The following is a 26,768-nucleotide window of genomic DNA, read 5'->3' as shown; positions in this document are numbered from 1 at the left end:
AAGTTCAACAGTCCATATAAGAGGAGCCTTGTTTTGGGATGCAGTTTCCATCTGCATTTTAGGTGGAAATTGTTTCCAGCTCCACATGAGGCCAACAGGCCTTAATGACATACAGTAGGTGCTTCTTATCTTATGTATCGTATACATTTAAAATTTTTGCTTTTTTTTGATAACTTAATAACTTCATCATTACTGGATTGCTCCCCCTGATAATTTTTTTGTACAGATTGGGGTACAACTGTTTCATCATTTTGCTTTCTATCAAGATAAATTACATACTGGTATTCTTGGGAGAGAAAGGACTTCTTTCGAATGCCTATTAGAATAAATATATTTTTGCCCACATAGTGGTTAATGAAAAGGCAAAATTAAAGAAAAAATAATGTTTTTTAAGATGTCTTTACCTTTCGCACTTTGCAAATCCATTAGTCTATCTAAAATTTTAATCAACTAGGTCTCCTGACAGTACCACAAACAATGGGACTGATTCATGTTCGGATGTATGTTAATTTGTGTAGCATATATTGCATCAAATAGATCCGATTACTACATAATACATGATATGCATTATGCATAAATAGAGATAAATATATAGGGATATATTGAACCTACCACTTAGTGTTCACTATCAGATCATCAATGTTGGCAATTGAGCGCATTATTTTTAGATTGTGTATGTATAGGAAGGCATTCCATTATAGTGCAACTCTTGCCAACTTAGAGTTGAGCGCGGAACTTTATTTAATTCTAATTATTATCAAATAGATCTGTGCATGCTCAGATACAGACCTTATGCCAATGAATGTATTTGCATACAAGTCATGTCTGAACACAAATGACACTTACGACTGTTTACAACTTGCGAGGCAGAAATGGAGAGGAAAGGGGCGGCCATGTGCAGTAAGGGCGTGCCCACACAGATTTGGCTGTGTTTGTCATAAGTATGCTTGTTTTAAGCTGTATCATTTGCACTCACTACAGGACAGGTGTAAGTGCCATGTGATAGTGATGATTCACATGGAATAGGCTTTAATGTAAAAAGTGCCAGTAGCTATCACAGAACAACTGTATGCAACTAAGAAATACTATAAAATGGATGGTATGTAGAGTACATATCGAAAGCATATTTATATAAATAATAATAGCAAAAATATTTTAGTTGTAATTCACCTCTCCAATCACACTTCATCCTGTTCCCTGCAGTCAGCCAATGACTGTCGCCTCTGCTCCTCCCTGATCACCTCGACCCACTCCAGAATCCAAGACTTCTCCCATGCTGCCCCTCTTCATTGGAACAACCTCCCTTGCTCCATCCAACTGTCCCCTAATTTGGGCTCCTTCAAACGGGCACTCAAAACTCATCTTTTTCTCAAAGACTACCAGCCATCAGCCTAATATTCTATCCTTATTGGAATATCTTACCCTCTCTCTCCTTCCCCAATCTTGAGCTTGATCCCCTTCTCTAACTCCCGTTGTACCTCTTGTATATTTGCCCTTCCTCTAGGATGTAAGCTCTTATGAACAGGGCCCTCTTCCCTCTTGTTTCTCTATCTATTCTTCTGCTCCTACTTCCCCATGTAAGCTATGTTTGGAGTGTTTGATGTCCTGGTGGTATTTGTTTAATGTTCGGTACTGTTTTTACCCTGTATGGTCTTATGTCTGTCTCTGTAACGCGCTGTGGAAATTTTTTGGTGCCCTATAAATAAAAGCTAATAATAATAATAATAATAATAATAATAATAATAATGATAATAATAATAATAATAATAATAATAATAATAATAATAATAATAATAATAATAATAACAACAATAATAATAATAATAATAATAATAATAATAATAAATCGATTTTTAAATTAAATGTTTTTTAGCCCTTGGGAAATAGAATACCTGAGTGGTCCTAAAAAAATAAGCTACTTATTTTGTAAAAGGTTTCTTTTTATAATTGTATCACCTAATACTAGAATAATGTGCACATGTTTTATAATCATCAGTTCAGCACCGGCAGCTCTCAGTCACACCCTCTATCTCGCTGCAGGGGATCTAAGTACAAAGTGGATAAAGACACCTAAGGCCCCATCACATTATATTACAGTAGAATATAGAGATAAGAGTCATATACTAAGAGGTCCAGCCTGTGGGTCGTTCCCATCTGTAGTGTAGGTGGGATTGTAGGCGATGAATAGATAAAGTGCTGGACCAGTCTATGTCACATACAGATTAGCACAGTGTGGGCCATGATACACATAGCACTGATTGTAACACACTATAAGCAGGAACATACCTGATATATAACCAAGCTCATCACCTACATCACCAGCTATGTTTCCTCATTGCAGGTGGGTCCCATACTTGCTATGAGTTGGGTCCTCTGCTGGAAAGCTGTAGTAATAACATATGAGCAATGGAGGAGAGGATGGATCTGATGCGACTCTGATAAGATGTGCGCTGGGATCATCCAATCAGGATCTGGCTGTCATCTGTATCCGTGCATTGTCCTCCAGCTCTCATGTATGATTCCTGAAGCCTTCAGCACTCGCAGTACATAAGAGACCCAGGGGCAGAAAAATGCTGATTTCCCAGTGTGAGGGGTGGGGTGTAAATCCCCCTTTGATCAGTAACAGACATTATTCACGTGAGGAGCTGACTCAACCTATTTTATCCCCTTTTCACTAATAGGGTCAATGGCAGAGAATTGCAGTTAGTACACGAAAAAGCAAAGTATTGATTATATAAAAAATAACTCAATAAATGAATGGATATAATACAATAAAGAGCCATATTGCAAAGGATTAACTAGAAGTATTATAATGTTACAGATTGCACAAGGTTACAAATTGTGCATGATAAACAATGTTAGTGTGAAAAAGGAAAAATATAAATAAAAATCATGACTATTAATACTTCTGTTTACATTCCACAAACTGTTACTTAATATGAACTTGCAAAACAGGATTTTCTGGAGATTCAGCATTTCACGCTGTCTGTTCCTTCTACACTTGGGCCATTAGCTATTAATATTTTTGTAAAATTAACTCACAAATCTTTTAGAAACCATAAAAAATAATCTTTTATAAATTTGTTTTAATGGTATAAGAATTGATGCACATATGTTTATTTTTTGACCTTTTTTTCTTTATTAAAGTTGACCAAAACAGACATTTTTAAAGAATTCTGATTGTATTCATGTTGGCTTTCACAGTTTGATTCACCAGATAAGGAAATTAAAGCTTGGCCAAGTTGTTCCACACAGCTTGGTTATACCATAATAATCTCCCAGAAATGATCCAACTTGAAAACTGTTTTACTCTCCGCAAGGCTGAGTCATAATATTAATTTAAGAGAATGTAAATCAATTGCATCAAGTCAATCTAAGGCATTTGAAAAATATCACAGTACGATACCTCCCAACTGTCCCTATTTAGGTGGGACAGTCCCCATTTGTCCTGTCATCCTGCCCACTGACATACTTGTTCCACCCACTGACATACTTGTTCCGCCCACTGACATATTTGCCCCACTCACTGACATCTTTGTCCCACCCACTGACATCTTTGCCCCACCCACTGACATCTTCGTGCCACCCACTGACATTTTTGTCCCGCCCACTGACATCTTTGTCCTGCCCACTGACATATTCGTGCCGCCCACTGACATCTTTGTTCCTCCCACTGACATCTTCGTGCCTCCCACTGACATCTTCGTGCCGCCCACTGACATCTTTGTCCCTCCCACTGACATCTTTGTCCCTCCCACTGACATCTTTTTCCCACCCAAAATACAGATGAATGAGAATAGGTTTCCTCAGTAGTTATGTGATTATGGTGTTATCCTATAAATAGATTGCTGGAAATTGTTACAACAAATTCTTTTGCTCGTTACCTTTATACTATTGAATGGATTTCTGCAGCCAGCGATGAGTTTTGTTTGGCTTTCATGATTGTTGTTTTGCTTTGTGGCCGTCATTTCTCTGGTAGTAATTTAGATCCCTTTGGAAAAATAAACATATGAATGAATTACACTGTCAGGATCAGACTGGTCATGTTACATCTGTAATAACAACGCAGCCGTTATATTGTGTAAGCACCAAAAGTTCCACCCACAGTCCAAAACCTGGGAGGTTAATGATAATGTTTGTGTGGTGGAGAACTTAGACTCTAAGGTTCATTGGGGCACTGACTGCTGTGACTAATGTAACTAAGAAACGTTCACTGTATAGTGAGTGCTCTGTAATATGTACACACTAGAAGAATAAAGATTCATAAATACCTGTTGCTAATTTAACTTTGTGTTAATGTTTTTTATTTCCGTCTATCACCCGATCACCCCTCTACGTAGCTTATTATAGACTGACTCCAGGAACTTCTCTACCTACCAGGGGGTGGAGTGCTCAGTGACTGGTGCTGTGAGGAGTACTGTGAGCTCCAGCAACCAACCAGAGGTGGATTTCACAGAAGGGGAAATGGTTACGGTGTTAGTCATGAGCCCCCAGCCCCTTGTAGGCAGAACAGCACCTGGACCCACCAGCACCTTTTATAACGTTTTGCAAAAAGTGAATGTCAGGCAGGTGGCCCCTGACTGATTATAGACCTGGTTCTCTGCACCACTTGCAGCCCTGGCAATCCCACCACTAGGCTCTCTCACAGGTGTCAGAGACATCTACATTATCCAGGGATAACACCAGCTCTAACATGTAAGAATATGTTACAGAAATGTAGTTAGTTTACAAACAGGGGCCCTTTAAAGTCTGTCAGGTGATTCCACACATTGGAGAAGTGTTCTTACCGTATAAACCAAAATCCAGCCTATAAATTCACTAGTAAGTAATGACATCACTGCGGCATGAAGTGAATGGACTGGTTGTACACGTACATGATCTGCTGTGTCGCCCTGTTCTATCCACAATGGAGTTATGAGAGTTATAGCTCAGGTCACCATTTCTTTTATTCTGTGTGTCATAGACAAGGTGATTCTAGGAATCTTTTCACAAGTTGAGAACGTTGCATATGGCTACAATTTTGTTTGGATTGCTGAGGTTTAGTAAAAAATTGGACCTGGACATCATGTTAAATTAATGTGAGCTCACTATACTGTTGGCGACTGATCCTGTTAGATCTGGAGTCTAATGAGAACCCTGCTGGGATTTGCCGTGAGAATGACACCCGCAACAATCCCTAGAAGTAGCCTCACTAGGCCATGGCGAAAAATACAGAAGGACAAGTAAAGAATCTGGAGGGACATAAAAACATTTTTGTTTTAATAACCCCATTTGACTAATTCTGGAGCATAGGGCTATTGAAAGCACTTTGTCAGCCTAGGTGCCATCACTTTGGATGTCCACCTCAGATGCAGAGCCACTGGTTTATTCCAACCTCCCTGCTTGTTACATTGTGTGGAGCAAGCAAGAGGGGGTAGAAGGACCCTCCGGTCCTCTGTGTCAGACTGGGAGTGACATCATAACCCAGAGCCATACTCCCAGCACATCACTGACATGGAGGAGCAACAGCCAACAGCTTTACAGGTAAGAAGCTTCTACATGTCAGCAGCCAGTGAATAGTGTGGGTGCACCGTGGGGAAAAGAAAACTGTTGAATGAGTTGCATTATTTTATTCAATGTGTTAGGTGCTAAACCTTGGCACCCGAGGCAACTCACCTTGCAGCAGTATTGACCCTACCAGGGCAGTGAGTGTATTTGAGAGTGGTGTAAAGCAAAGCAAATTGATTAGAGAAAAAAGAAATATAGTTTAACAAACAGGTGACATCTCATTGAAAAAGGTAATAAAGCCCAACAAAAGTGCAGATCCCCTCAAGAACATAGTATATGGTATGAACACTACACTAATAGGCCCCTTTTTTGTCCAGATATGATCTTACTTAGCCAATATGATCACTATCTAAATTTAGTAAGGAACACATTGCTTGGTGCACATGCTGGTTGGCAGGATCGGTCTGTACAGAAACATTTAACTGCCTATGACAAGATATTTGGCCTAAAATCTAATATTAAGCAATGAAAAAAGTTAAGAGGAACCATTTTTAGCCTCTGAACAAATCACAAGCCACAATATGGGTTACCCTCTGAGCCATAACGAGGGCAGAGTGACCGGTGCCACCACCCAGGGCATAGGGCCAGGGGTGGGCACCATGCAGCAACTATTCCTTGGTCCCGGAGGGCCCAGACACTGTTGTACTTCCTGGTGACTGGCCCCTCTTCTGCAATCAGCCATCAAAGTGAATGTGCTGGTGGATCAATCTGATTCATTGCTCTCCTTTGACTGCCTCCCTCTTTGCTTCAACCTCCCATCTCTGTGTGACTGCTTCCTTTTCTGTATCTCCCCTGCATGACAGCAAGTCTCTCCCCTTCTCCTCTCATTTGCCACTGAAAGCCTCTCTCCCATTTCCTCCAGTCAGAGATTCCTCCAATCAGTGTGTGACAGCACCTCTTCCTCTAATCAGTGTGTGACAGCCTTCCCCTTCCTCCAATGAGCATGAGAGAGCATGTCTATTACCTCAGGCTGTGACATCTCTACCTCCCAGCCTAAAGTCTGTGGCAGTTATTATTTATCTCCCATCCCGAAGCCTGTGGCAACTCAACCTTTCACTCCAAATTATGTGACAGTCCTCCCTCCTAAACCAAAGCCCGTGGCAGCCTTTCATTCCACCCCGCAATCTGTGACAGTCCAACTCCACTCAATCTGTGACAGCTCTTCCCCCATCTCCTCACCATGTGATCCCCCTTCCTCCCACTTAATGCATGATCCCCCCTCCCTCCTCTCAATGCATGATCCGCCATCCCTCCCCACGATGTATGATACCCCACCCTCCCCCCGATGCATGACAAGCTCCACCTTACTCATCAAGTCACACTTTTGACAGTGCATCGTCCCAATCTGCAGGCAGCAAGTGAGGCAGACAGAAGAGTCTGTCTCCTACAGCATATTGCTTAAGAGTCCAGACGGAGGAGAAACTAAGTGTGGCTTGGAACTTAGTGTAATGTGGTTAATGTTGGTGGGTGGGGGGATGGCTTCTTAATTAAATTTTTGGGTGAAGAAGTACACTATTAATTTAAAAGTGGGTAGGAGATATCAAGTTATTATTAAATTGTGTGTTGGCAAGTGCTATTTAATGGTGGAGCTATAGGACTGTTAATTTAGTACTGGGGGTGATTTAGAGATGGCCTCAACATTCCAGGATCTGTCCAGGCAACAACTGACCTGACGTCATGAGTAGCAGCAACAGGTATCAAAGCTGCAGGAACATGTAGGACAATAGGCGGGAGCTGCCAGTGTTCTCTTTTGCCTAAGACTATAAAATGTCTAGTTAAGCTTCTGGCTGTTCTTAGTCACTGACCATTCACCCATAACATTGTGGAAAAACATTTAAGAGAGTTAAACATTTTAGTACTGGATTATACAACTGAAAACAAATAAATCTCTTTGTTGAATGACATTCCCCTGCCAAAGACTTTGTGATTGAAGTAGTAACAGACTAAAGTGCAATAGCTATAAACTGGCAGGTGTGATAGAAAGGAGTAAGGTCCAGGGACTTTTCACACAGCTTCGGTCTATATATTCTCAAAACTCTTTGTTAGATATTGTAGAACTATTTTGCTTAATTATATTTATTTAGTTTTCTGGTCTTTGCAGGGACAATATTTGGGATTTCCTAAACCTTATTGTGAGAACAGGAACAGGTCTTAGTAGAATTTCCAAACACTAACTGAGCCTGCATTAAATATTATTACTATTAATTATAGAGTCAAATTTTTTGGCAAATTTTAACTTTGCTTTAGAAAAACAATCCAAATCTGCAATAAGGTTATGATGATGACAATGTGTACACAGTCATAATATAATAGCCGTGGAACAGATTGCTGCATTGCCTGCAGTTTATTGCATTAGACTATTATAATGTTCTAGGCTTCTTTCTGGACCTAACATAATCCTTCTTTGTGCACAGAGAGTATCTCCCCTTATGCCAGGACTACATGGGGACTTTTACCCTGTTATTGCTGACATGAGACTGTGGAAGTAGATTTACTAAAACTTCTAAAAATGTAAAGTGGTGTTTTTGCCAATAGTGACCAGATTCTAGCTATCATTTATCAAGTACATTCTAAAAAGTTATTGCTAGCACACGATTGGTTGCCATGTGCAACAACTCCACTATTTATAAGTTACAGTAACTCTGCCCCTATAATTCAAAATAATATTCGAGCACTTGGAAAATATGTAACAGCTCCACCCCCCATCCACAATGGAGCCAGAAACACCTGACACTTTCTCAGCATCCTACCATGTCTTTGATTACTGGTATATTTTAAATGTATTACTTCTTAGCCTGTTTGTATTATGTGCATGTATCTAAATATATTTGAGAGCTGCCACACTGCTTTGTCTGCCAATGTAGGCAATACATATTATCAATACCAGCGCCTTATAGGGAAGATTATTTAATGTTTGTCTTTACTCAGCAACAACCTCTGTACAAATTGTCTCTTTGTTTTACAGAATCTACAACACATGATTTGTTTTCAGATTATACTGTTTCTTTGTTTCTTTGTTTTTCAACACAATGATTCTTTATATGCAGCTTTTCATTTCCATTGTTCTGTCTTTATGATTTGCAATTTAGAACTTCCTATAAAAGCTCTTTTCTATGAAGATTATACTGTTCATACACTGACAACTCTTTACATGTTTCAACACTGATAATTCACATTAAACCCGAGAATATATCATCTATAGTATACAGTCAATAAACACATGACAATGTGATCGATAGCTATATGTAAAGTAGATACCACCTACTATTTCTTCAATGCGATTCAGATGAAGGCAGATGTCAGATATAATTTAATTATAATGAGTAATCGCTCCTGACACTGGTACATTAGTGACTAGGTGAGTTACAGAACTAGCACTCAGCCCTCATGGTTACTACATGTGTGTGATAAATACATGTATATTTCAGCCCTGCTGCAGCAATCACCTATTTGAATTATTGCAAAGTGGGTTAAATATTTACTCTCTCAGAATAAGATTATTATATGACTCCTACTTACAAATAATATTACAAACTGACACTAATTACAAACACTTAAACATAGAGGACAGTTTATTGCCGTAAATCAGGCTCCATCTAAAGACTAATTTATTGCAATAGAAAATGATGTGTTATGGTGTGAAATACATTGCAATAATCCCTGCCATCCATACCCTGCACCACTGTGCTGCATGGAGCCTGAATATACAGAACGTTCCACAAGGACCGGTGTTCTTTAGGATTCTATTCAGATGCCATTAGTAACCAAGATACATTATATCGTAGGTGCTACTGTGTGCATGCTGCTCCTGTCATTACTTGCATTGCAAATAATCAGCAATTGAGATAACAGCCAATATGAATAACCAGATATTACCTTAACACAGTCCTTCTGCTTTAACACATGCCAGATAACATCAGCCCAGGTGTAAACATGTTACCTGTGAATCTGCAGCGTAATTGCAGCCAGCTTGTGTATGCTTGTTGTTTTTGTGTGTGGTTTTGTAACCTTTAATCATGCAGTAAACCAGACCTACAGCATTCAAGCTCTTATCCAACCAGAGCACATATCTCGGGGCCAGTGATAGAGGCAGTCAGTAGACTACAGGTTGTAGGTTAAAGTGTATCAGTAAAGACCTTTACTAGATGACGGATCCTATTACACTGATTACACTTTACCAGTCTCCTGCACTGTAGCTCACTCCTCAACAAGGTATCTGATCCTTTTGTTGTCTGTACTATAGGAGGAGGAGGAGCACCTCTTTATTCCCTATCCCTCCTTATCCAGCAAACTAGTGGGGTTCTTATTCAATCTAGAGGTGAGACTAAAGCTGGGTACACACTATAGAAAATTTCACCAGATGCAATATCTTTAATGATTTTACCAATGACTGAAAGTCCCGATCAGCAGCTGATTCATGTGTACACACTACACGTTCTCTCTATCGCTCTCTTTTTTTTCTCTCTCTTTCCTCTCTCTCTCACACTCTTCTCTCTTTCTCTCTCTCTGCTGTCTCACTCTCTCTAGCTTCTCTCTCTCTTGATCTTCTCTCTCTCTCTTTCCTTTCTGTCTCTCGCACTTCTCTCTTTTGCTCTTCTCTCTCTCTATATATCGCTCTCCTCTCTCTCTATCTTTCCTCTCTCTCTCCTGCTCTTCTCTCTCTATCTTCTTTCTCTCTCTCTCTCTCTTTCTCTCTCTCTCTTTCCTCTCTCTCTCGCACTCTGCTCTCTCTTCTCTCTCTCTTTCCTCTCTCTAGCTCTTCTCTCTCTCCTTCTCTCTCCCTCTCTCTCTCTCTCTTTCCCTTTCCTTTCTGTCTCTCGCTCTTCTCTCTCTTGCTTTTCTCTCTCTTTATTGCTCTCCCCTCTCTCTCTCTTTCCTCTCTCTCTCGCACTCTTCTCTCTCTCTCTCTCTGCTGTCTCACTCTCTCTAGCTTCTTTCTCTCTTGATCATCTCTCTCTCTCTTTCTCTTTCCTTTCTGTCTCTCGCACTTCTCTCTTTTGCTCTTCTCTCTCTCTATATATCGCTCTCCTCTCTCTCTATCTTTCCTCTCTCTCTCCTGCTCTTTTCTCTCTATCTTCTTTCTCTCTCTCTCTTTCTCTCTCTCTCTCTCTTTCCTCTCTCTCGCATTCTGCTCTCTCTTCTCTCTCTCTCTTTCCTCTCTCTCGCTCTTCTCTCTCTCTCTGTCTTTCCCTTTCCTTTCTGTCTCTCGCTCTTCTCTCTCTTGCTCTTCTCTCTCTCTTTATTGCTCTCCCCTCTCTCTCTCTTTCCTCTCTCTCTCGTGCTCTGCTCTCTCTTCTCTTTCCTCTCTCTCTCTTTTCTCTCTCTCTCTCTTTCCTCTCTCTCTCTTTCATCTCTCTCGTGCTCTTCTCTCTCTCCCTCTCTCTCTCTTCTCTCTCTCTCTCTCTTTCCCTTTCCTCTCTGTCTCTCGCTCTTCTCTCTCTCTCTTTATCGCTCTCCTCTCTATCTCTTTCCTCTCTTTCTCGCGCTCTTGTCTCTCTATCTTCTCTCCTTGTCTGTGTTGCAGAGTTATCAAATTTCAAGTTTTTGCCAATAAAATGTCTTATTTTAGTTTCTCCCTATACATCAGAGGGTTATCGCTGGTGATTGCAATGTTATCGTTGGCTGTAACACTATCATGTATGTAGAAAAGTGAAAATCGATAATCCTGTTGGCGGCAAGATGACTTTCCATGGGGAAGCCGGAGGATACACAAATGTCCTGGTGGTACAGAGCCTGTGTCAGACCTGGACTATGTGAGAGTCCGATGTTCAGACCACAGAAGCTCTGAGTGATTAATATGGAGAGATACTCAAATTTCTTTCAACAAAAATGGAAATGATTCATTAAATAACAATAGACAGTTCCATAATAAGCAATATATTCTTCAACTATAGATATATATTTACATTTTTTGAATAGATGAAAGGTAAATAAATCTACTGTTTGAGAACTTGTCTAACCAGAACTAAGCTAAGAAGTAAGTTCACACTTACTGCTCTGGAAGAATATCACCAGTGTAGTGAGTATCGCTCACCAGCTGTGTCCTCCCTCTCTCTCTCTCTCTCTCTCTCTCTCTCTCTCTCTCAGCACTCTACAGGAGTACATGTTCTCTATTGTAATGATAATATCAAGTACTCTGCTTCAACTTCTCACCATTGGAACAAACCATCCATCACGTGCTGATTTTAGCCAGCCAGAGAAATAAGATCCCAAACTCTACACTTCAATCAGTAAAAGCAACACACAATGAACCCAAAACAAAGGGGGTCATTGTAATAATAAAAGGTAGATAAGGGCAATCACTGTAATGACTGACTTTTCTTGCTGGTCTAGTCCCTTAGCACATTACAGATGTGAGAGACATTACAAGGGTGAATAGACTCAGTCAATTGGATGTTAAATAAATAAGAGATGCAGTTTCTGTGTTGAGGGTTTTGTGTCTCTTGGAAGATTGATGAGTGAGTTGAGAAATTACCTAAATGCTCCCCCCCAGCAGCTCTGACAGAATTGTATAACTAGACCAATATAGCAAACAAAAGAATTAAAAAAATATGTAAAAATAGATCTAAATATCTAATGTCAGAGCCTAATATTACATACATAAGCTTCCGAATTACTATGTTATGTATGATCATCATCATCATCATTTATTTATATAGCGCCAACATATTCCGTAGCGCTTTACAATTGGGGACAAGCACAGTAAACTAATAAACAAACTGGGTAATGCAGACAAAGAGGTGAGAAGGCTGCTCGCAAGCTTACAATCTATGGGACAATGGGAGTTTGACACATGAGGTTAAGTCTACATTTTGCATTTCGGCCCAGCCAGACTGCAAAGGTAAAAGTGACTCATAGGCTAAATGATCCCGTCACACAACAATGTTGGTCACGGGGTAGTTTTCTTTTTGAAATTGTGTAACGGATGGTAATAGGGTAATGTAGTGAGGCTAAGAGGGTGGTTGAGTAATATTATAAACTTGTCTGAAGAGGTAGGTTTTCAGAGAACGCTTGAAAGTTTGTAGACCAGAGGAGAGTCTTATTGTGCGAGGGAGAGAATTCCATACAGTAGGTGCAGCCCGGAAAAAGTCCTGTAATCGGGAATGGGAGGACATAATGAGTGTGGATGAGAGACGCAGATCTTGTGCAGAACGGATTTGCCGAGTTGGGAGATATTTTGAGACAAGAGAGGAGATGTATGTTGGTGCAGCTTTGTTGATGGCCTTGTAGGTTTGTAAAATATTTTATATTGGATTCAGTAGAAAACAGGCAGCCAGTGTAGAGACATACAGAGTGATTCAACAGAGGAATAACGATTTGCAGGGAAAATCAATTTTGCAGCTGCATGCAAAATAGATTGTAGGGGTTTGAGTCTGTTTTGGGGAAGACCAGTAAGGAGGGAATTGCAATAGTCAAAGCGGGAGATAAGTGCATGAATTAAGGTTTTTGCAGTGTCTTGTGTGAGATATGTGCGAATTCTGGAAATGTTCTTTAGATGTATATAACATAATTTAGATATAGAGTCAATGTGGGGAACAAAGGATAGGTGTGAGTCAAGGATTACACCTAGGCAGCGAGCTTGTGGGGTGGGATCAATGGTCATGTTATCAACAGAGATAGAAATGTCAGGTATGCTCTTGTTGGTTGGTGGAAATATTATTAACTCTGTTCTAGAAAGATTAAGTTTGAGTTGGCAAGAGGACATCCATGATGAAATGGCAGAAAGACAGTCAGTTACACGGGACAACACAGATGTCGAGAGATCAGGAGAGGATAGATATATTTGGGTATCATTCGCATAGAGATGATACTGAAAGCCAAAGGAACTTAGACTTCCAAGAGAAGTGGTGTAGATAGAGAACAGCAGAGGACCTAGCACTGAGCCTTGTGGTCTCCAAGTGATAAATGAAGCAGAGCAGAGGTGGCCGCAGAGAAATTAACACTGAAAGAGCGATTAGAAAGGTAGGATAAAACAGTGTCTTGAAGACCCAGGGATTGCAGTGTTTGTATGAGAAGAGAGTGGTCAACGGTGTCAAATGCAGCCGAGAGATCCAGGAGAATTATGTATGGTAGCCTCATGCCCTTATACAAGGGTGTGTAGTCACAGGCAGCTATATACCTGCCCATGGAGGAATTCAGGAAAGCTTTATCTATGCCAACTGACCGGAACCTTAATGTGGCTTCATCTACCATCAATGTGGCTTCATCTACCATCAATATAATTTCATCTACATCATTGTGACTTCATCTACCATCAATGTAACTTCATCTACCATCAATGTGGCTTGCCGTATGGTGTTTTTTGTTCAGCAAGCAGTGAGTATAGTTAATTTGTTTCCTATGCTGAGACACATACTGAGATATCGCAGTCAGTATTGGGCAATGTGTTTGCTCCATAAAAGACTGATCCAGATGAAATAAATCAGATTATTGTTGCACATGTAGGTAATTACCACATATACTCACTGTAGGCCTCTGTGTTCGGTAATCATCGTTATACCAGAAGTGAGATCTAATTGGATAATGTTTTATCACCCATTAGACACCATGAGCAGCAGGATCAGCCCATGTGTGGAAAGTCATATAATTACCAATCTGCCAATCACAGTGCCAGGCAACGTAGAACGTATGCATATACCACTACCCGTGTGTACACATGCTTGGTGATCTTAGTTGTATTTTATTGTTGTATGTTATCCTTATAGATAAGAGAAATGGCTCAGGAAGTTGTAATGAGTTGTAAAATATGTTTATTTAAAGATATATATCTTTAATATTATATAGGTCTAGTTTTGTATAATGTTTCTTATACAAATGTACAACTTGGCGGTTCTTCCTTTCTGAAATCAAAAAAGGTATTGTCCACTTTGTCCCTTTATGACAATTTGACAATTATGTGTATGTTTATTTATATGTGTAATGCTGATTTCACATTTAAATCACAGTGGGGGTACTCTGGTATGATTAAGAGAAGCAAATGGCTTTAGAAATTAAGTTAATTCATTTATACCAAACCAATGTTCAATGTAGGTCAGTGGAAACATTTAACAGTTCTGTGTATAATCGCATGTTTAAGATTGTTAGATCTCTGGTATATATTATTTGCAAATATTGTTCCTTGGTAAGTGGGTACCTGTTATATTCAATGTATTTATATATTACAGAGAGATTCATGTATAAGCAAGTTTATAATTAGAGGGGCAGCAGACCTACACATAGCCAGTCACAGTATATGAACATTGACGGGTATAGAACAAGCTCTACCCAATCAGAGCATTAGAACTTTCACAGCTGATCTCCCTATAGCCAGACTTACGTCACACTGCATCGTGGAAGGGTTTGTTATGCAATAACACTACTAAACACATTTACACTCACACATTCATTTGTAAATAGTTCACCTTAATAGAGTTCCAACACACAGTCTTTTATATTTAAAAGTACCGTATATACTCGAGTATAAGCCGAGTTTTTCAGCACATTTTTTGTGCTGAAAAAGCCTCCCCTCGGCTTATACTCGAGTGATGCTCGGGGTGATCTAAGTGAGCGGCATTCCTAGTTAGGAGAGAAGGTGCCGTACCGAGAGCAATGCAGGATGCAGCAGAGCGTGACCTCTGACATCACGTCACACTGCGCAGAGCCACGTCAGGAACAGATGCTGCCCGGCAAAAACACAGATCGGAGCCACTAGCGGGGAAACTACCCAGCACTCAGTGCCAGCTCACACACCGCCCGGACAGGACACCGCTGCCCGCCTGATCTCACAGCCATATCAACATCGCTCCTGCTCAGACCGGTCAGCGTCTACCCAACCTACCCGGGACCGTGCACAAGACCCCTGGCATCCACCATAATGGTAGTTTGACTACCATCAGAAGGTAATTGCATACTTTTGTCACATCTGAACGGGATACACATTCACCATTACAGCCCCTACTGTGCATTCCAGGCTGCCAAAGTTAATACAGGCAGAAGCACTACTTACATCCATCTACCAGCGGCACGGACACTCTTATCAGTGCAATACCTACAGCATCCATTAGAAATACTGCTCTGCATGCTGAACACTGTAACATTTACCTCTGTTTAACACTGTGCCATATTTATACTGTCTACTGTTTATATTTGCTTTATACTGTACGAATCCAATACATCTATACTCATTCATTAATCAACCTACTGATGCATCAATTAATGTAATTTTATTGGTATCTATTTTTATTTTTGAAATTTACCAGTAGCTGCTGCATTTCCCACCTTAGGCTTATACTCGAGTCAATAAGTTTTCCCAGTTTTTTGCGGTAAAATTAGGTACCTCGGCTTATATTCGGGTCGACTTATACTCGAGTATATACGGTAATATATTTAATAGTTTAATATAATAATGTTAAAACCACTTTATTGACTTCTAAGATTCAGTATATAGGAAACGTATCATGATTAGTGTCATAATAATCCACATTTTATCGTCAGACATCCGCTCCAATCGGCTAAGCGATCGCAACCTGCGTATGCTGGTTGTGGATGATAAAGGGTTAATGCTCTAAATCAGGGGTGTCTAACCTTTTAGCTTCCCTGGGCCACATTGGAAGGCGACGGGTTGTTTTGGGCCGCACATAAAATGCACAACCACTAATGATAGCTGATCATCCAAAAAAACCATAGCAAGCATTGCTAATGCTCCTTGTTGTTGCTCAGTGCTTCAATGACATGCTAATGGCTGCTCTCAAACATCAAGTGATATTGTTACAACATTTTATGAAGGGCTTCAATACAGCAGTCATTAAGACAGGAAGATAAGGTCCGTGATGCTCCAGGACCAGGTGAGTTTATGCACTAGTCAGCGTCCCTTGAAATAATAAAAAAAAAACAAAAAACCCCCTTAACTTACCTTTTAATCGGCTTGTTCTCTGATCCTCTTCCCTTTTTTTTTTCTGTTTCACTGCTGCTGATAGTTCGCGCGGGTGACTCCTATGTGCTGTGCTCCGCAATGGATGTCATACATGATGACGTCACGCCCGACATTCACTGCGAGCGCCGCACGGAGGAGGAGACCAGGGAGGGACTGCGTGACCACAAGGTAAGTATTTTCTTATCTTTTTCTTTTTTGCAGGATTTTTTTTTTCATTAACAGCGCTGCCCCCTTGCCACAACCAAAACTCCTGCTGGGCCACATTTACAGGCATGCTGGGCCGCATGCGGCCCGCGGGCTGCGGGTTGGACAACCCTGCTCTAGATGATATTGAGTTTGGATGCTAATAGGCTGGTTTGAACCAGTATTTCGGCGGACTCCTGAGGGAAGACTCGTAGACAACAGTTGGAGAGTTGCCCCCCCACCCTCGGAGAGCATTGTTTGAACCGACCTATGACCTACATTATACTTGACTGTCCTAAATCCTGAACCAATGGAGAATGTCTTTACAATTGTCTTGTTTACTTTATGACATCATCACTGTTTTTTATGTACCACAAACTGTACATAAACCAGACACTGTGCCCATCATTCAGTCTACTTTGACCACAGGCTTCAGGACTGAATGACTGTTTGCTGGATCCAGTGCGCTGAGTATGTATCGGCTGTACTTTATTATATTTTATTGTTATTTGTCACATCTTGTTATTAAATTTTTTTTGTGCGTTGGAACCACATTGATCGCAGAAGATAATATTTATTGATAGTGACTGTACGAAAACAACATCATTCAACCTAATATATCTCAAGAGAAATCTACTGAAATATTAGCCAATCATGACAAAATAAATTATCTGCATTTTGGTGTCACAGAATCTAGTTTCTTCTCATTGCAGAATATTTATTTGTTCCAAATCAATATAATGTTACACTGGATTCAGTATATATTTTACACAGTGCGTTGTTTGTTCTTGTAAATGTTGTATGGATGAGGGGAATATTTAGGGCGTATGTCACTTGGCTCCATCACAACCATGTCCTAAGCTTAGAGTTTTTGTATGGCTTTGGGCACCTCATTGCTAAATAGACACATGAGGAGAATGATCTCACATTATTATACCCTTATGTTAGAATGACAGCCAGCTTACATGAATAAAGAACACAGATGACCTGACCATTTCCTGCATGAGCGGATTTGGGTCTAATAAGACGCAGATCCTCCCCACCATAGGTACCCTAGTGGTAGAGCATGTGATATTCAAGCCTATAGGATTGCACGTAAACACATGCCTTAGCAAAAAAGTAAAATAAAAATATTGCTAACATTGAATTTGCAAAATGCATAAAGTAAAACATGAAAAAACCCAATAAAATGGGCACACAGACACACAATAATGTTAGAATATAATATGAGGTATATTTCGTGGGTTGGAATAAATTTGTAGTAGCTAAATGGAAGTCGCAAAAAACACTTTTTAACATTTTTGAAGACTTTTTTCTCCCTTTCTAATGATGATACATTAAAAGTGTTTACTTAATTATAGTACCAAAGGAAAGTCCTTACTGTGCTAAATAAAATAACTTTGGTAAAAAGTTATTCTCTGCAAATCTGAACCAGTGTGAATAAAGAGTACATAGTGGGACCTCCGAGGTGCAGATTTGAGAAGGACCAGTGCAAGGGAAAAGTTTAATATGTACATTAGTGTAATATGCTGAACACAGATCCAACATTTGTACCTTCTGCATAATCTTCAACACAGTGTGACTCTTGTAATGTGTTCTGATCTGTATGGAAACTTATCCCAAGATTTGCAGAATATCAACAAATACTTATTTATGTATCTTGATCAGCTATGCTGATTAGGTCTGAGCTATTGCACATAATTTTCTACAGGAACTGCACCTCTTTCTTTCCCTTTCACTTGTTCTACTGAATGGAGCTAACTATGGATAAACAGGAGCAAAAATACTTCAAAACACAACAAACAAAGTGTAGCAAAAAAATCTGAGCGTTACAGAACAATAATGTAAAACAAACACTCACCAATATCTGAGTAACCTACATGGAAACCCCAGATAGTGAGGATTATCCTGTCAGTTCATACACTGGGTTCTGTCTTCGCGCTGAGTAAGGACATGGTGGGGTCTCCACGTGGGCAGCTGCAGTGTCCTGTTTTGTTCCTAATAAATGACATTAATTAGACTGTCACAGCCAGGATGGGGACAGCCAGCCTGCTCACTTCTTGATGTGAAAGTTACAAAACAGATCTTTGTTCTCTTATTTCCCATTTATTTTGCTGACACTCTTCAATGACGGACTTTCTGCCGGAAATACAGGAAGCTTTTATGGGCAGCGATCTACATCAGAAAGTACAGTATCCTGAGTTCTTGCTATCAGGGTTATTGCATGACACGGTCAGGAAATAGTAGACGAGTATTAAATGTTAACTATGTTTTCACATTTTTAATGAAAACCTACAATTCCACCTTGTTTATTAATATCTCTACAAGGTGGAGACTGGACAGTTATCACTGTTGCTTTTCTCCTTCATTTCGATGTCTTGTCATGTTCTACACACCAGAGATTCCTGTATTATCATCTGGAAGCTGCAGCAGACCCCATAAGTAATAACTAGTTATCACTAAGTATTACCTGGCTTCTGTGCAATGACAGAATATACACTGTGATTCCAAAATAATTAAAAAACAATTAATATAATTATTAAAAGCACAAACAAAACTACAAACATACACAAAGTAACAACAATAAATAAGTAACTGTTTCTGCTTTTGGACAACATTCTTTATATTACCCGCATTTACCCTATGGGATGTAAATAGTGTTTCCCACCATCAAAGCATCTTCTACCTGAAGCTGGTACATTGATCCTATACTACTGCGATCCACTGAGTCTTATTCACATGAGCTTCATAGAACTATATGGAAGAGGACTAGATAGTCTGTGATACTCCCCACTATAATGTCAGCTCTTGCGGGCAGGATCCTCTCTACCTCTTGTCCAATGTCTGTCTACTGTCTGACTCCTTCGTTCATCCTTTCACTCTGTGTGAGCCCCCATAGCATCACTCACACTCATCTGTACCACTTATGTGTATTACCTCATCTAATTATTATTTGCTACTGTATCCGGCGCTATGGAAAATGAGGTGCCTTATAAAAAAATAATAATAATAATAATAATAGTAATAATAATAATAACAATAATAATAATGAGTCATGGGCTAAGTGTGATGAGGTTCAAGCATTTGGCTTCTATACAACACATGGGTGAAAATTATATAAAACAATGTTTGAAAAAGGAATGGGATATAATACATTTACCGGAACATCATCATAAAACATGGTTTTGTGTTCAAATTAAAGCATGTTATCTGATCAATAATACACATCAAAATACCAAGATATTGGGTTCTTCGCAGCTATACTCTTGGTTTGTAACTTCCGTGCGCAGACGTACAATATTCTATCTGGAGTCTTGCACGGTGTGATTTTTGTGGCAAGGAAAAAATGCTTCATACTGCAAAAAGAAATGGTTACATAACAAAACACGCTACGAGCCGCACACACTGTGCTTAGCTAAGCAGACTACAGCAAACAGGACAGTGTCCAATATTTCTATGCATGCTATGTTGGTTTATGTGATTGTTATTGTTATCATAAAAGTTGTTATTTAGTATTGTTTGTTATTGTTTTCAAGTGTATTCTTAATCTTGCACATATGATAAAAACAAATATAATGTTTGTGCCATGCTTTTGTTTAACTTATTGTTAATTTTTATTTACTGAACTGGTGAGTTAATGTCTTGAATGTTTACTAAATTCTTTGTCTCAGCTGTGAGAGGGTATAAATACTTCACTATCACAGGGGCTGGCAAATATTAGCCTGGGGGGGAGGGGGGGAGAGACTCAGTTCCGAAGACAATTAGGAAAATTTTAATGGGAATGAATGCAGGTAGTCACTGCCACACCCAAAGGCAGCCCACTGTGGGATTGTCCTGGGGCAGATGCACCCTGGCCCCAGCCCAGAGAGCCCCTGGTAGTTATTCACAGTTAGGTGTGTCCCGGGGAGCCTGTTCCTTTAAGAGACCTCTAAACATAAAGCAGAAGTTGCTTATATAAAAAAACTAATGATTACATTTACAGATATATATGTAAGACTTTCCATATCTTGACAGGAGACTTGATATTATACATCAGCTGCAAAATAATATGTGACCCACTGTCATTGTCACAATGTGTTTTTAGGGCAAGATGCAGAAGTAAACGAAGGATAAATAGTTTGTACTCGCCAATGGGGGGAGCATTGGTATTCCTCGCTGAGAATCGGACAAGAACACGGAGGACTGCAGCATGAACAATATGTTGCTTATTATTGCAAGATTGTTAAAATGAGATAAGGGCAGGGGCAGGCTGGGGTGCAGAGGGGCATCTGGACCACGATTTGGTCACATAGTGGGCTACCTTGGCCTGGATCACTGGGATACCTGCATTTTTTTCCCTTTAAATTGTGTCTAATAGGCTACTAAGTCGAGTCTTGCCCCTCGGGCTAAAATTTGCCAGCCAGCCTCTGCATAAAGGGGTGAAGAGCGCAGGTTTTTCTTGGCGCTCATTTGTTTACAGGGGAAGGCACAACCATGTCCAATCTATAAAAACACTTAACTATTGTACCTCAAAGCTGGTGGAGATCAAGTTTTATAATTATAATGGGAAATACCCAATCACACTTTTGTGGAGAAGGTTGTTTCTGGGCTAACTTTGCCCAATGTAATCAAGGCAACAAACAATGAAAAATGTGACATGGAATATAGACAGTCCCGATGTCCCCTCACTCTCAGGACACATGTAATACAGACAGTCCCGATGTCCCCTCACTCTCAGGACACATGTAATACAGACAGTCCCGATGTCCCCTCACTCTCTGGACACATGTAATATAGACAGTCCTGGTGTGCCCTCACTCTCAGGACACATGTAATACAGACAGTCCCAGTGTCCCCTCACTCTCAGGACACATGTAATATAGACAGTCCCGGTGTCCCCTCACTCTCAGGACACATGTAATACAGACAGTCCCGGTGTCCCCTCACTCTCAGGACACATGTAATATAGACAGTCCCGGTGTCCCCTCACTCTCAGGACACATGTAATACAGACAGTCCCGGTGTCCCCTCACTCTCAGGACACATGTAATACAGACAGTCCCGGTGTACTCTCACTCTCAGGACACATGTAATACAGACAGTCCTGGTGTCCCCTCACTCTCAGGACACATGTAATATAGACAGTCCCGGTGTCCTCTCACTCTCAGGACACATGTAATACAGACAGTCCCGGTGTACTCTCACTCTCAGGACACATGTAATACAGACAGTCCTGGTGTCCCCTCACTCTCAGGACACATGTAATACAGACAGTCCCGATGTCCCCTCACTCTCAGGACACATTTAATACAGACAGTCCCGATGTCCCCTCACTCTCAGGACACATGTAATACAGACAGTGCCGGTGTCCCCTCACTCTCAGGACACATGTAATACAGACAGTCCCGGTGTCCTCTCACTTTCAGGACACATGTAATACAGACAGTCACGATGTCCCCTCCCTCTCAGGACACATGTAAAGCAGACAGTCTCGGTGTCCCCTCACTCTCAGGACACATGTAATACAGACAGTCCCAGTGTCCCCTCACTCTCAGGACACATGAAATACAGACAGTCCCGGTGTCCGCTCACTCTCAGGACACATGAAATACAGACAGTCCCGGTGTCCGCTCACTCTCAGGATACGTATAATACAGACAGTCCTGGTGTCCCCTCACTGTCAGGACACTTGTAATATAGATATTCCCGGTGACCTCTAAAGGGCTATAATTGAATCTACAAGTAGTAGTATTTTATGAAAAATAAGAATTGTTTAATGCAATGGAAGGTTGGTACTTAAGTGGTAGGAGGTTGGCATTTAATGTGACATATAAGCTTAAAACTTCGCTTTGACCCAGGTTTCTCCAACTGCAGGAGTGTAGTCTTGTACCTTGAGTTGTGCTAAGTGTTCCACATACTGTGTGCTCACTAATGCAAAACTAAACTGATTTTAGTTAGGGATGAGCGCACTCGGATTTATGAAATCCGAGCCCACCCGAACGTTGCGGATCCGAGTCGGATCCGAGACAGATCCGGGTATTGGTGCCAAATTCAAATGTGAAACTGAGGCTCTGACTCATAATCCCGTTGTCGGATCTCGCGATACTCGGATCCTATAAATTCCCCGCTAGTCGCCGCCATCTTCACTCGGGCATTGATCAGGGTAGAGGGAGGGTGTGTTAGGTGGTCCTCTGTCCTGGTAGATCTCGTGCTGTGCTGTTTAGTTCTGTGCTGTGCTGTGTTCTGCAGTATCAGTCCAGTGGTGCTGTGTGCTGTGCTCTGTCCTTCTGAGGTCAGTGGTGCTGCTGGGTCCTGTGCTGTGTCCTGTTCAGTCCAGTGGTGCTGTGTCATGTGCTCTGTGCTTCTAAGGGCATAGTTATTTCCCCAATATTCCCCTGTGTTTAAAAAAATAAAAAAAAGTTTTTTAAAAAAATACCAAAAACTACTTTAATTTTTTTTAATTACCACAAAATTTGCACAACCAATCCTGCAGTATAAGCCCATTGGTACTGCAATATTACCAAGTTCACACATTCAGCAGTAAAAGTCCAGTGGTACTGCAATATTACAAAGTTTACACATTCTGCAGTATCAGTCCAGTGGTGCTGTGTCCTGTGCTCTGTCCTGCTGAGTTCCGTAGTGCTGCTGGGTCCTGTGCCGTGTCCTGTTCAGTCCAGTGGTGCTGTGTCCTGTGCTCTGTGCTTCTAAGGGCATAGTTATTTCCCCATTATTCCCAAGTTTTTAAAAAATAAAAAAAAAGTAAAAAAAAATAAAAAATTAAAAAAAAAAAAATATATAATAATTATAACCAAATTTGCAAAAACCAATCCAGCAGTATAAGTCCATTGGTACTGCAATATTACAAAGTTCACACATTCTGCAGTATCAGTCCAGTGGTGCTGTGTCCTGTGCTCTGTCCTGCTGAGGTCCGTAGTGCTGCTGGGTCCTGTGCCGTGTCCTGTTCAGTCCAGTGGTGCTGTGTCCTGTGCTCTGTGCTTCTAAGGGCATAGTTATTTCCCCATTATTCCCAAGTTTTTAAAAAATAAAAAAAAGTAAAAAAAAATAAAAAATTTAAAAAAAAAAAAAAATATATAATAATTATAACCAAATTTGCAAAACCAATCCAGCAGTATAAGTCCATTGGTACTGCAATATTACAAAGTTCACACATTCTGCAGTATCAGTCCAGTGGTGCTGTGTCCTGTGCTCTGTCCTGCTGAGTTCCGTAGTGCTGCTGGGTCCTGTGCCGTGTCCTGTTCAGTCCAGTGGTGCTGTGTCCTGTGCTCTGTGCTTCTAAGGGCATAGTTATTTCCCCACTATTCCCAAGTTTTTTTAAAAAAAAAAAAAAGTAAAAAAAAAAAAAAAAAAAAAAAAAAAAAATATATAATAATTATAACCAAATTTGCAAAACCAATACAGCAGTATAAGTCCATTGGTACTGCAATATTACCAAGTTCACACATTCTGCAGTATCTTGTGCTACATATAATGGAGACCAAAAATTTGGAGGATAAAGTAGGGAAAGATCAAGACCCACTTCCTCCTAATGCTGAAGCTGCTGCCACTAGTCATGACATAGACGATGAAATGCCATCAACGTCGTCTTCCAAGCCCGATGCCCAATCTCGTAGTACCGGGCATGTAAAATCCAAAAAGCCCAAGTTAAGAAAAAGTAGCAAAAAGAGAAACTTAAAATCATCTGAGGAGAAACGTAAAGTTGCCAATATGCCATTTACGACACGGAGTGGCAAGGAACGGCTTAGGCCCTGGCCCGTGTTCATGACTAGTGGTTCAGCTTCACCCACGGATCTTAGCCCTCCTCCTCCTCCCCCCCCCCCCTACAAAAAATTGAAGAGAGTTATGCTGTCAGCAACAAAACAGCAAACAACTCTGCCTTCTAAAGAGAAATTATCACAAATCCACAAGGCGAGTCCAAGGATGTTGGTGGTTGTCAAGCCTGACCTTCCCATCACTGTACGGGAAGAGGTGGCTCGGGAGGAGGCTATTGATGATGTAGCTGGCGCTGTGGAGGAACTTGATGATGAGGATGGTGATGTGGTTATTGTAAATGAGGCACCAGGGGGGGAACCAGCTGATGTCCATGGGATGAAAAAGCCCATCGTCATGCCTGGTCAGAAGACCAAAAAATGCACATCTTCGGTGTGGAGTTATTTTTATCCAAATCCAGACAACCAATGTATGGCCATATGTAGCTTATGTAAAGCTCAAATAAGCAGGGGTAAGGATCTTGCCCACCTAGGAACATCCTCCCTTATACGTCACCTGAATAACCTTCATAGTTCAGTGGTTAGTTCAGGAACTGGGGCTAGGACCCTCATCGGTACAGGGACACCTAAATCCCGTGGTCCAGTTGGATACACACCAGCAACACACTCCTCGTCAACTTCCTCCACAATCTCCATCAGATTCAGTCCTGCAGCCCAAGTCAGCAGCCAGACTGAGTCCTCCTCAATATGGGATTCATCCGAGGAATCCTGCAGCGGTACGCCTACTACTGCCACTGCTGCTGTTGCTGCTGTTAGTCGGTCATCTTCCCAGAGGGGAAGTCGTAAGACCGCTAAGTCTTTCACAAAACAATTGACCGTCCAACAGTCGTTTGCCATGACCACAAAATACGATAGTAGTCACCCTATTGCAAAGCGTATAACTGCGGCTGTAACTGCAATGTTGGTGTTAGACGTGCGCCCGGTGTCCGCCATCAGTGGAGTGGGATTTAGAGGGTTGATGGAGGTATTGTGTCCCCGATACCAAATTTACTACCGGGGCCACTCCACTGTGCAGTCCATATTTAGGTGTATCAGATATTAAACAACGGTGACAGTTGATGCCCAATTTTTTAATTATATTGTGGCCTCGGTACCAAATTGTGTACCGGGGCCACCACACTACGCAGTCCAGATACTTGTTTGGTGGAATTCAGACCAGTTGAGGGTTTTATTATTATATTGTGGGGACCACTCTATCTATACCACACTACAACTCTATACCACTCTATTTAATACTTTAATTCTATTTAATACTTTAATTCTATTTCATACTTTAATTCTATTTAATACTTTAATTCTATTTCATACTTTAATTATATTTAATACTTTAATTCTATTACTAATTACCATAAAGAGGAACTGCCGCTTCTATTTAATACTTTAATTCTATTAGTAGTTACCATAAAGAGGAACAAAATAAACCAATTTTACCAAAAGTATAATATGACTTAGACTTACAAACACTACACTTGAAAGATGGTGCCTTTAAATGAAAAAGTCAGTCTTCATTGCACGACTATGTGCAACAGGGACAGTTTTTTGGTTTACAAAGTCAACCAATAACACTTGGACCCTGTCTGTCTTTAACATACTTGATGGGATCTCAATGACGAATTGTCTGTACCATGTTTGGAGGAGGTATTGTGGCCCCGGTATCAAATTGGGTACCGGGGCCACCCCACTACGCAGTCCAGATACTTGTTTGGTGGAATTCTGACACGTGGAGGGTGTATTTATTTTATTGTGGCCCCGGTATCAAATTGGGTACCGGGGCCACCCCACTACGCAGTCCAGATACTTGTTTGGTGGAATTCTGACACGTGGAGGGTTTTTTAATTATATTGTGGCCTCGGTACCAAATTGTGTACCGGGGCCACCACACTACGCAGTCAAGATAGATAGATGCGTATCATAGATAAAGTACATTCAGTGGTGTGGGGCAAATTGCAAAATATTCAAAATGCACTGACATTATCAAAAACAAGAGGTTGTCACACGCTAAAACTCCAACATGTATATGATGGAGAGGATGGAGGAGCAGCCGTATGTGTAGTGTAATGCAGACCTGTTGAAGGTTTTTTATATATTTTATTGTGGTGCCCAGTGCCCACTCCTCTAGGCAGTCCAGGTACATTTATTGGTGCGATTCATAAAAGTTCAGGGTTTTTAATATATATTGTGGTGACCCACTCCTCTACGCAGTCCAGGTACATTTATTGGTGCGAATCAAACAAGTTGATGGTTTTCTTATTATATATAATGTGGTGACCCACTCCTCTACGCAGTCCAGGTACATTTATTGGTGCGATTCATAAAAGTTCAGGGTTTTTAATATATTGTGGTGACCCACTCCTCTACGC

The 26,768-nt window shown here is 40.7% G+C and overlaps 1 protein-coding gene across 5 annotated transcripts in view; it reads right to left on the bottom strand.

Annotated features, from left to right (window-relative positions):
• The window catches only part of LOC142140620 (solute carrier organic anion transporter family member 2B1-like), a 110,735-nt gene that overhangs the window by 68,530 nt on the left and 15,437 nt on the right, over positions 1–26,768 (bottom strand). For 2 of the 5 annotated variants that reach the window (XM_075198326.1, XM_075198330.1), the window contains exons 1-2: positions 18,504–18,734; positions 3,885–3,991 (exon numbers count right to left, since the gene is read on the bottom strand). In XM_075198326.1, coding sequence (XP_075054427.1) covers positions 3,885–3,968 — 84 coding nt within the window. In that variant the 5' untranslated portion in view covers positions 3,969–3,991; positions 18,504–18,734. Of the gene's footprint in view, positions 1–3,884; positions 3,992–9,423; positions 9,510–18,503; positions 18,735–26,768 lie in introns of those variants that run through there. The other 3 variants (XM_075198327.1, XM_075198329.1, XM_075198328.1) reach the window with 3 other exon arrangements.

Source organism: Mixophyes fleayi, chromosome 2 (genome assembly GCF_038048845.1).
Source record: "Mixophyes fleayi isolate aMixFle1 chromosome 2, aMixFle1.hap1, whole genome shotgun sequence".
Classification (NCBI taxonomy): Eukaryota; Metazoa; Chordata; class Amphibia; order Anura; family Limnodynastidae; genus Mixophyes; species Mixophyes fleayi.
This window is presented reverse-complemented; position numbering and strand designations above follow the sequence as displayed.